The sequence below is a fragment of the Euprymna scolopes genome, chromosome 43, assembly GCF_053919585.1.
Source record: "Euprymna scolopes isolate OS-2025 chromosome 43, ASM5391958v1, whole genome shotgun sequence".
Lineage (NCBI taxonomy): Eukaryota > Metazoa > Mollusca > Cephalopoda > Sepiida > Sepiolidae > Euprymna > Euprymna scolopes.
Window position 1 is genome coordinate 36,137,211 of NC_136524.1, and position 12,392 is coordinate 36,149,602.

General features: G+C 36.3%; 1 protein-coding gene across 1 annotated transcript in view; it reads left to right on the plus strand.

Annotated features, from left to right (window-relative positions):
* Positions 1–12,392, plus strand: part of LOC145268287 (protein HIRA-like) — a 191,929-nt gene that overhangs the window by 58,079 nt on the left and 121,458 nt on the right. The window contains exon 4 of the mRNA XM_080123694.1: positions 3,636–3,726. Coding sequence (XP_079979820.1) covers positions 3,636–3,726 — 91 coding nt within the window. The remainder of the gene's footprint in view (positions 1–3,635; positions 3,727–12,392) is intronic.

Genomic DNA, 12,392 nt, shown 5'->3' on the forward strand with positions numbered 1-12,392 from the left:
GCACCCAGGCTAGTCTTTAATAAGTAAAAGGATACTGGCCTCTAAAAACAGTGAAAGTTGTTAAAACTAGAGCTTGCACAACTAAAATTATGAGTAACTTTTGTAGTGCGTCATATAAAGCTATTATATGTGGTCACATATTTCTGAACTTTAGAAATGTGCATGACCTGAAGACTGCAGTGCTTAATATAATACTTGTTCAATTACCCTTTAATGATTTTGCTACAAAAAAAATAAATCCTCTTCTCTTGAAATCAAGATTTTAAATTCTTACTGAAACATGTTGTCATATTTATTTGTTTTAATTTTATATTCGCAGACACCCTGCCATTACTTAGTCATAAAATATGCGTAAATATATTTTAATTTATGCAAATTTCGTATTTATTATAGAGCCAATTCTCTATTGATTATTACATTGTACCCAATATATAGTACTATCCCCCCCTCAAAGCATGGCCTAGTTGTAAAATAAATACAATATTTTAATTAATACAGATTTTATATTATAGAGCCATTATTGATTATTATATTGTACCCAATATATAGTTGCGATTTTAAGTTTTAACATTTTTTTTTTTTTAAATGTCTTGCATGCCGTCAGCTAGAATCAAAACTAAAACATTTAGCGCTCCAACCTAAGTTGTAACTGTTTGAGCTAATGTCAGGCGGATAAGTAATAGTTAAAAATGAACTGATTTTAACATATAAATGTATGTTCGCACATGTGTACAAAAACACTTTAAGTTGACTTATGCCTGCCAAGTTTCAATTTTTTTTTTCAATTTTGATCTCTTAGTAACTATTATTTTAACTGGCTTTTAAGATACATATAAAGCAATAGTCCACAAAACTTAGTCATTTGACCTGTCTCATGCCATGCTGCGACTTTACGTCTCAGAGAAGATGCACTTTGAAAAAAATGGAGACAGACATACACATATAATGAGTTTTATAAATTAGATTTTTGAACATTCAACCCCTAGCTTTCTTCTTTACTGTTTTTACTTTCTTGATTGCGTCTGTATTAATAAGAGCAAAAATATGACAAAATTGAAGAAAAGCATGACTATTCAATTAAAAATGAAAATTCCAATAATACAAGAAGTGAAATTCCTCATTTTCAAGATCTTCAAATGTTTATTTTAAGACTTGGAATAAATTCTGAAGATAAAGTTAAATCCTTATGTGGATAGTCTTTCGATGGAGATGCTAAACTAATTCAGTGGTGTGCAACCTCTTTGATTCTCATGTTATGTCACCAGCGTGCCCCTCCCCTCCACATATGCAGAGATATATTTCTTAGTGTCAGAATATTACAAATTTATTTAATACTTTATACCAACCAGTGCTTTTCAACCAGGGTTCCACGGAACTATAAGGTTCTACCAGTTCACTCCAAGGGTTCCGCTATTTGTAAATTAGAACAACGAACAAATAAACAGAATGTCAAATTCAATTGTGAAAATCTATTTTATTAGTATTATTATTATTGAAGGTGTGTGTTGAGCAAAAAAAAAAAAAAGTAGTAGTAGGCAGACAGGTTTGAACCTGTGACGTGAAGGCGGAAAAGAAAGTGAAAGAAAATCTGACATCTTACCACTTCTCCATGATACGACCGGAAGTTCGGAACGTTAAAATTAGTCAATCCAACCGATACGATGACTTGCAAAAATGGCTCACAAAAACTCGACCCCTCCTTGTAGAAAAGTGCCCAGTTGAGGGTGAAGGAATTAATGTTTTGGGCCAATTTTTTTATATTTGTCGTTTGAGACGTCAAGCTTCAAAATGATGCTGATCTCATGAAAATCCGTTGCGTCTGTCGGAAGTTTTAGCCATACATACATACAGACAGACAAGTGAGATTTATATTATAGAAGCATATTAAAAAGATATTATTTAAAATATATTAAATTTTACATAATTAAACACTCTACACTTTCAAAATTAATTTGTATTAGGTTTGTTTTTATATATTACTAGCGCGGGGGGGGGGGTACTCGTTGTTGACCGGGTGTTTGTAGGTGTGTGTATTGGTAAGTAATAATCCTGTTTAAATATTATAAAAAAACGATGTTAAAAAATTGGATAAACCAAAAATAAAAAATAAACGGGAAAAAAATGGCATAAATAAACCTGTCAGATCGAACCTGCAATCTTAAGATAACAACGCTGTGTGTATGGGGGGGGGGTAAAGCGGTGTTTAAAAGTGTAAAAGAAAAAAAATTAGTTTTGGTTGGGAGGCGGGATTGAACCTGGAAGCCTTGACGCGGAGGTGGAAACAAAAGCCAACCACTTAACTGTCTTGGCAACGAGTGAGAGTAATTGATTAGCGTGTTAAGGCTTATAAAGCGAATGAAAGAGGTTTGATTGACAGGTAGATGCTAAATGAGATCATTGCGGGATTGTTACGATGACGTGGCAGTATTTTTAGTTTTCGCTTCCCCGAGATGATGGGGGGCAGCTCCCCATTTAAAGGGGATTGTCCAAATCGAATAGCAATTGTCTGATATAAGGAGAAACTCCACATTGATGAAAAGCTGATTGCTTTCTGGACGTTCTGGCGCGAAAGCCGAGAACACGAACCGTTTGAATTTAGTTTCACTGTATTTATACTAAAAAGCAGGACAAACAGGGGACAGAGTGAAATAGCGCCAATCTTATAAAAGTCGATGTAAATAAATCTAGATATGATGCGCGTTCGCAAATCATAGATATTATTATTTAGACGGTATAGAAACACTTTTAAGCGATAGTAACCCCCCCCCCCCCGGGCCCCGGAGAATGGCGTCGAAAAAAGCCTTTGCGAGACATACATAAAATGATCACACACATTTTACCTTTTATATATATATAGATTAGAAAAGAATCCCACTAAAAAAATCATAAGAGTATTTTTATTTCATATCTTTTAAATACTGTTTTTGCATAATACAACTAAATTACTGCAGAAGGGTTCCATGAGCCAGTGGAATGTTTCCATGGGGTTCTGCTCCAGCAAAAAGGTTGAAAAAGCACTGCTTTATGCATTTATGGTGCAATCACACTGATAATTAGCATCATCAGTTTGGCACTCGTACCTTGTTTTGAATGTTGACCACTTGGACAACATTCAAAGACATGTAATCAACCGAATATCTTTCATCAGACACCTGCCATACTGTGAAGGCCTTGCTTTGCTTTCTTGGGTTTGGATTCATTGAAGCTTTTTGTGTTTTTTTTTTGTTTTTTTTTAATCTGTTGTGGTGGGAGGGCTAATTTTCACTTGCTGTCAACATCATCATCATGGTGTGACTCTTCCTCTCTAGAGTTTCCTGTCTTCTATCAGTTGCCTCAGATTTTCAGGTTCACAGTTAGCGTCGTGTGTTATTTGTTGGATGTACATGGATCTAAGTCGTCCTCTGCTTGCACGTCCGTGTCGTGGAGTCCATAGCAATACATCACTCACTAATTCATGCTGGCTCCTCAGACAATAACCGGCAAATCGTAGGTGTCTTTCTCTGCTCGTATTAGATATGGCAGGTAGGTTGCCATAAAATTGCTGTACCAAAAGATATAATATACATTTTTTCAAGAATCCTATCCACAAACATGTTATGTTTTTTTTTTTTTTCTTTTTTTCTATTTTGTTTTAGGTTGTGTGAATTGTGTAAGGTGGTCTCACAGTGGAAAACACCTGGCATCTGGAGGTGATGATAAGTTGGTTATGATTTGGCAAACTAGCCGGTAAGTATTTTATCTTACACTTGATATTACTAATGCCTGCTCAGTTTGCTCGGGAGTTATTATCCTTTGAACCATATTACAATTGTCTCCCCTGAATTATGCTGACAACAAGAGATTGAACTGTTTTTATTTGTAAGTACAGAAAAGCTCATACCATGCATATATAGGATTTAAAACAAGTACAAATAAAAGAAAAAAGACTGTGCCTAACGAACAAATGGAAGAAGGAATAGATGAATTACATACCTAATCTAGGGGTTGATGTAGGGAAATTGGCTGAAATTTAAAAAGGAAAAGAAAAAAGGCAATTTGCTGTTGAATTTAGCACAAGCAAGCATGTAAATCAAATATCATGAATGATAATGAGTCATCCCTTATTTTTACTATTATAGAAAAGGAAGTTTGTGTGTGTGTAAATTCGTTCCCTATAGACTCCGAAACAGTTTGGCTAATGTTTCTGAAATTTCATACAGATGCATTTTACATGCCTGGCAATGTTCTTAGATAGGTTTTGTATCGGAATGTCTTCAATAAGTATCGATAATTGAAAAAATTTGATGAAAGAACAGGTGATTTTGACTAAAGATAACACTTTATACAGCCTAACATCACAAGTGCGTTTGAAAAGTTTTATTACTACACAAGCAGAGATGGCAGTATATAAAATGTTTTTGTTTAGAGCGAAAATTGAACCATGATTTTTTTTTTTTTTTTTTTTTTTACATAGGCATCACCACATTATCAAGGCCAAGAGGCCACTCAAGGATAAGGGTTAAAGAGTGTACAGTAGAAATTGGACATTATAGTAATCATTAGTAATGAAAATTTGGTAAAGTTGATAACTTATATGGAACGGCTCATCAAGAACTTATTTACGTTAGACTTGAAGACAACCATATTGTAGTCAGCCGGAAAGCAGGAAAACGGAAGACAATTCCACAGGCGTGCAGTTCTAAGAAAGAAGCTTTGTTCATGGTATCTACGTTTAGGTTTAGGCACAGATAAAGAGTGGGGGGAATTATTGATAGTGTTTACAGCTAGACGAGTGTTTCTTGTGAAAGTTTGGCGAGGGGGGACCATAGATTGAAGCTCATTCGAACACTTTCCATGAAAATAACGATACATCAGAGACAAACTCGCAACATCTCTTCTGTGAGATAGAGGTTGCAAGGAAGAGAAAAGGACATCTCCTACGAGGCTACGAAGTCTATTTTGAACTCTATCAAGGCAGGCCAAGTCCTTTCTAGCAGCTCCTGCCCAGATGTGGCAACAGTATTCCATCCTTGGACGTACCTGGCTCTTATATAGATAGAGAATAGCATCAGCAGTGAGATATCTACCGGATCGATAGAAAGATCCCACCATTTTTCCAGCGGCCTTGGCAACAGATTTGATGTACGTGTTCCATTTAAGATCAGGAGTAATGGTCAAGCCAAGAAGTTTGTCAAAACTTGAGGCCTCCTGAAGACGAGAGCCATTCATTTCAATTGATGTCAGATGTGGATCAGAATGTTGATGATGTAAAGAGAGAAGCTTGGTTTTAGATGCATTAAAAGTAACCAGCCATTCTTTACCCCATTGTACTACGTGCTCAAGATCAGAGGAGAGAGAATTGGAGAGAACTTGGTCGTTTACTGTCTTAGATGTGCTACCATAAATGGTAGTGTCGTCAGCATAGATGTCTACAAATGATGTAAGGATGTGATTTGGAAGATCATTAATGTAGATCAGGAAAAGAGTTGGGCCCAGGATGGACCCCTGAGGGACACCGGCATTAATACTGTGAGCTTCTGATTTTTGCCCCTCAACTACTACTCTTATGAACCTATCAGAAAGAAATGATTTAATAATTGAAAAGACATTTCCAGCAATACCATAGCTAGAGATCTTGTGAAGTAAACCTTTATGCCATACCCTATCAAAGGCCTTAGATATGTCAAGAGCAATTGCCCTAGAAAGGTTGCCACCGTCGAGAGATTTGCTAATCCTATGAGATATAACTATAAGCACATCTGCTGTAGATCTAGCAGAACGGAAACCATATTGAGTTTCACTAAGAAGGTTATTTTTGTTGAGATGGTTGATTACTTCTGTATTTAACACAGATTCCAGCAACTTACTCATGACGCACAGGAGACTTATTGGCCTGTACTGAGAGGGTGATGAGCGATCACCTGAATTCTTAAATACAGGGCATACTGATGAGATTTTCCAGGGAGATGGGAAACTATTCTCCTTAAGACAACGTTTAAACAGTTTTGTAAGTATGGGCGCTAGTTCAGGTTGAAGTTTTTTGATTACTGTAATTGGAATACCATCAGGGCCAGTTGCTTTACTGGAATCAAGGTTTTTGATTAGCTTGGCAACATCACGTACAGATATACGTATATCACATAGCATGTTTTCTGATACAGGAGGAAATATTGGGGGTTGGCGGCCTTGGTCGCAAAGGGTAGAATTAGCTGCAAAGTTCTTGACAAAGAGTTTGGCTTTGTCTGATGCTGACGAGATTACCTCAGGTCCATTGATAATAGTTGGGATGGAGCACACGCTTCTGTTCAGGATTCTGTTTGCTATTTGCCAAAACTGGTGGGAACCAAGCCGCTGCTCAGCTACTTTGGACTTAACAGATTGAGCATACAACTCTCTTGCGTTCCTTATTACTTTCTTACAATGGTTGCTGGCAGACCTGAAAACGGCTTTAGTTTCCATACATCTATTACGTTGGAAACAGTGGAAAAAGTGATTTCTGTGCGCAATGGCAGCAGCACATTCTGGAGAGAACCATGGCTGGCTGTTAGGTTTTTGCTGAAACTTTTTCGAGGGTATGAAACGGTCAATACCTACAATTAACCATTCCGTCAGGTCTATTACTATAGAGGACACATCCTTTTTAAACATGGAATGCAGAGGTAGATCAGATATAAATGTACGGAAGCTATCCCAGTCAGTCTTAGTGTATCGATATACTGTACGATGGAGAGGTACGTCTGGGGACTTATTACATTTCATTTTTATCTTAATTGATACAACAGAGTGGTCGGAAGATCCAAGAAGCGACAGAACAGAAACTGAACATAGTTCAGGGCAAGTTGTGAGAAAAATGTCTAGTAGGCTCGCATACTGGCCATCATTGTCGGGCACACGGGTGGGTTCCTGAACAATCTTAGTGAGGTCATAGGCAATGGAGAAATCATGACAGAACCTTCCCTCATCATCTGTCTTGTTAGAGTGGGTCAACCATTCGACGTTGTGAACATTGAAGTCACCACATACGTGAATGTTAGCTGAAGGATAAGCAGATAAGACTTGGTCAATTTTCTTAGATATGCTTTGAAAGATAGTAACTCCGCTGTTATCGGGGCGATAGAGAGTAAATATAAATGCCGTAGTGTGAGCTAAAGCAACCCGGAAGCACATATAGGGTAAGTTAGGATCTTCCCGGGAGATGTCCCTACCACATGGAAAGTTATCCCTAATATAGGCACATATTCCATGCCCATGGCGATCTTGGGGGTCAGATTTAGAAGTTAAGTTAGAGTATCCTTTAATTGCGAACTCTTCTAGGGAAATAGCCTGTCCAATACCAGTTTCGCTTAAAAATAAAAGGTCTGGTTTAGTCTCCTGTAATTGGGTTTCAACCTCTGGAAGGTTAGAACGTAGACCCCTGATGTTGGAGAAGGAGACATGGTAGTAGGGGTCTACGTTGGAAGTTGGAGAACCGGGTTTAATCGTGTATTTTTTCTTGAAACTTGTCATGATGAATTTTTGGAATTTGTGGACTAGGTCGTCAGATTTACTTAGAGTAGGACAGAGAGGGGAAACTAAGAGAGAAAAAGAAACGAAGAAATTTTTTTAATTTTTTTTATTTGTAGCTAATGAAAAGGTAAAGCCGTAACAATTACCCACTGGTATGGCATCGAGAGGCCCCACCAGAAGCTACTGCATGGTCCAGAATCCATTCACCAAATGGCAATACAGCAGCTCCAGTACTTTGCACCTGCTGATAGGACAGCCTCCTTGGTGGTTAATCCAAGGTTCGGGTCCCTGACTATCAGGTGGATAACGTCAGCCCAGACAAAACATTTACCTCCAGCACCCTTACTATTGACATGGCTACAAGGATAGACATAGAAACAGAAAATTTCTGCCATCTCTGCCAACTGTTCGCGCAAAATACTGCCAACCTAGAAAACAGCTTTTTCTTCTCCCTTTGTCAGAAAAATCACTCATTAAAAAATGAGGACTGAGGGACAAATAAGAAGAAGCGAGAGTAACAGGAGCTGCCGATAACGCATCCACAATGCGTTTTCTACTCTCCATTAAAAAAAAACAAAAACAAAAAAAATCTATTAAGTATTCTACTTAATAAAGTCCAACGGACGTGTTTAAGGGAAAGTATGGTGATAGATTCCCCTCTCACGAACTAAGAATGAGTACAAATTCGTAATCTATTTTTGCAATCAACTTGGTAGATAAATAAACATTTATGGACGAGAAAAAAAAGCTAGCATTTAATAAAACAGAAATACATAAATTAAATACTGAAATAAAATGGAGTTATTAATATTTGAATCTAAAAATAAAAAGTATGATTAAAATTGAAAACACTTATCTCAACAAAAACACGGCCGATTCCAAAATGTAAACTGAAATGAGGAAATTTAAGTTAACAGCGTTCAAAAAGATTTTTTTTTTTTTAAATTAACCGTTAAAAGAAAGCATGATTTTATTCTGAACTTTAGGTAGTCACGTTATAAGAAATTTACGATAAAAAAGAAAAGCGTATGGGGGGGGGGGTCTTCCGAAAATTACATAAATTAAATACTGAAATAAAATGGAGTTATTAATATTTGAATCTAAAAATAAAAAGTATGATTAAAATTGAAAACACTTATCTCAACAAAAACACTGCCGATACTTGACTTTTGCATTTTAAACTTAATTTCCAGCCATTATATATAAAAATAATTTGATAAGATCAACAGCAAGTTCTCTAGAGTGCACTGTAGACTATAATGTATTAAGTTACTTCAGGAAGGCATGTGAAGCTTCCTCTCGATGCACCACGATGGGTCCCCAACTAGAGCAAAGAATCAATTGATTTGATTATAAAATGGACAATTTTAATAATATGGGAATGTGAAACATTTGTTGATCATTATTCAATCCCGGGCAATGTTGGGTTTCCCTGCTAGTTAGGAATAAATGCTACTTATGGATAGGGATTACTAAGATGATAGATTGTCAGGTAAATGATTATGAATATTATGAGAGGAATTAACAAAATTTGATAACGTACATCAAGTCTGTTGCCAAGGTCGCTGGAAAGATGGTGGGATCCTTCTACCGCTCCAGAAGATATCTCACTACTGAAGCATATCTATATAAAAGCCAAGTATGTCCAAGGATGGAATACTGCTGCCATATCTGGGCAGGAGCTGCTAAAAACAGCCTATAGATCCTGCCTTGACAGAGTACAAAATAGACTTCGTGGATTAGTGGGGGATGCCCTTTTCTCTACCCTGCAACCTCTCTCCCACAGAAGAGACGTTGCGAGCCTATCCTTGTTTTATCGTTATTTCCATGGCAGGTGCTCGTCTGAACTCCAATCACTGGTCCCCCCTCGTCAATCTTTCACGAAAAACACCCGTCTAGCTGAATCCACTGTGAAAAATTTCCCCTACTCTTTATCTGTGCCTAAATCAAAACGTGGATTCCATGAACAAAGCTTCTTTCTTAGAACTGCACGCCTGCTTCCCGCCTGACTACAACTTGGATGTCTTCAAGTCCAATGTTAACAAATTCTTAATGAACCTCCCCCTTAAGTAAACACTTCATCAAATCTCCACACTAACGTAATGTACTTGCAATAACCCTTATCCCTGAGTGGCTTCCGGGCCTTGATAAGTGGTGACCACTGTGTAAAAAAAACACAAAAAAACTTTGAGGGCGGTTTATGAGAAGTATTTGTTGATATTGGATTTGAAGATGACTTATGTGGTAATGTAATTGGTGGTTACGTTAAAAAACGACCCTGGTGTCTAACTCTGTCCCGTGGGGAGGCATAGTAAATAGGTATAATCATAAGGCAGGATATATAATGGCGCTATTTGATATATTGATGAATGGATGAAAAATAAAAAGCACTAACAACCATAAGACACATGAAAAGATATATTTGAGATATCCTCTGTCAAAACTACTGCTGGTTGAAAAGGAAGAATGTGTGTACACATAAAAACAGGCGCACGCGCGTACACACACACACACACACAATGAATGATGGAAGTTAGAGAGTGCGTTGAAAAGTGACCAAAGAAAATATCAAATTTGATCAAGTCTGATTTTTATTTTTCTGTCTTGATTTAGCAGTCAAAAAGATGTTCCTGTAGTTCATTTTTTTATTTTCGTATTTGGATTCTTTGGACTACTGTTCTAGTGTTATTTCCACAACATTTTAGTTGATATAATCTCCAACCTTTTTTAGGTGTATCTTGTCAAACTCTGGAATCTGCACAAAATTATGATTGGAATCCCTTATTTAGTCCACAGGTGTAGTATGTTCTTGTTTCATCAACTATGACTGGGTAGAAGTCCTAAGTAATTTGCAAATGTATTTTTTTGAGTTGCCTACACTGAGGATTGAACCTTCATTCTCCAAGAATGTAACTTTTTACAACTGCAAAGGACCTGTGGTGCAGTGGATAGAAGTACTTGGTAAAATTCAATTGTAAAAGTTACATCCCAGCAATGAGATGTGGTCCAGTCAGTCCCCAGAGAATGAATAATCTCTACTATTATATAAAAGTCACTTTGTGTGTGAGTTCCTTTCTTATAGGTTCTGAAACGGCTCAGCTTATCTTTTGCAAATTTCATACAAAGGTAATTTATGTCTGGCAGTGTTCTTAGATATGTTTTATACAGAAATTCTTCCGATAAGTATCGAAAATCAAAAAAATCTAACCCTAAAAATAGTTTTTCTTTCTTTATAGATAAAAAAGAATTTTTACAGGAGAATAGTTTAAGTTGCACTAGCAAGGGAGATAATAAAATCTCAACAAATAATTTCTTCTTAAAAAAAAAATCAGATTTGTTGACATCTGGAAAGATAGCTCAGTAATAGAGCATTTTACTACAGATCGTATGATCCCGTGTTCAAGCCTGGGTGTACCTCGCCATTTTATTTTAATTTTTTTTTTATTAATGAATTTAATTTATGATAAAAGAGGTACCATTTAAAATTGACACAAATCATTTCTTTGCATATTTTAAAACTAAACTTTAATCAGAAGTGAGTTTCCAGGGCATTCATCGTCAAACCCAAATATCAGTTGTGATATTGTAAACAAACACAGACTGAATTTGATTAACTATATTATTATTTTTTAATTTATTTTATTTCTTGTTTAATTTATTTATTTATTTATTTTGGCAAATTAGTCTACCAGGCAAATTATTCTTCGTAATATTCATAATATTCAATAGAGGATGTATTTTATAATACATATGCAATCTGCATATATTAAAAATATCATGTTTAAGCGTATTGCATGACTGAGCAACACTGTGCATCCAGCTAGTTTTTTCTAAATCGTAGATATTACTTATCCAGAGCAACGCTGATTAAGAAGATACTAACTATATGGATCTTTGTTTTGTAGCTTTTGACTTTCAGCTGGTCATTCAAACACATATAGTTCTGTCTGTTTTTTAAGTGGGGGAAAAAACGCTTCACAGTATGTGCAACTTATATTTAGTCTTCAAAGTGTCACCATCAGCATCCAGCATTGCCAATGTTTCTCCAGTTGTTTAATCCCCTTCTGGTAGAACGTATGGGTTTTGCACGTAAAGAAGTTTGCAAAGGCTTGTCACAAGTCTGCTTCATTGATGAAGGATTTCCCATGAAGATGATTATCCGGGGAATGAGAGAGGTGGTAATCAGATGGTGCACAGTCAAGTGAATAAGGTGGATGATGCAAAGTCTCCCTCCCAAATTGCTGTATGGTATTCCTGATCACTCGTGTGACATGTGGCCTGGCGTTTTCATGAAAGAAAAGCAAACCATTTTTCATCACTCTAGTGAAAAAGGATGCAGTACAGTGGTGAGAAAGCAAACGGCATTGAACAGTATGTCTAGATACTTCCATCCTTTTTACAGCTCTCTGAATTATAACTGATGGCTGGGCACGATGCGCATGTTTTTTTACTAACCTCTGACGTTCCTACTTCTGACTGTCCGAATTTGCAAACAATTGCTACATGCATTTCATATATATTTTAATGTCATTCATTGGTTAACCAAAAAAAAAAAAAAGCAAACATCACTTTTTTTTTGGTTACTTAGTGTAATAGATAAATGTCTAACCTGGATGTAACAAGCAACATGTTCATGCAAAATACAGGATCACATACAATGCCACCTATGAAATTTTCAAGAAAATTCACAATCTTTCCTCTAACTTAATCAGGTTTATTTGTACTAAATATGTTTGTATTACAGAAAGGATTAATCAAGGCTTTACCTGTTCTCTGAGTGTGTGTGTGTGTATATATATATATATATATATATATATATAATAAAAAAATTTTTGGTCACCATTTATCAAGGCCCAAAGGCCACTCAAGGATAAGGGTTATTGAGTATACAGAAGTCAATGGGATAA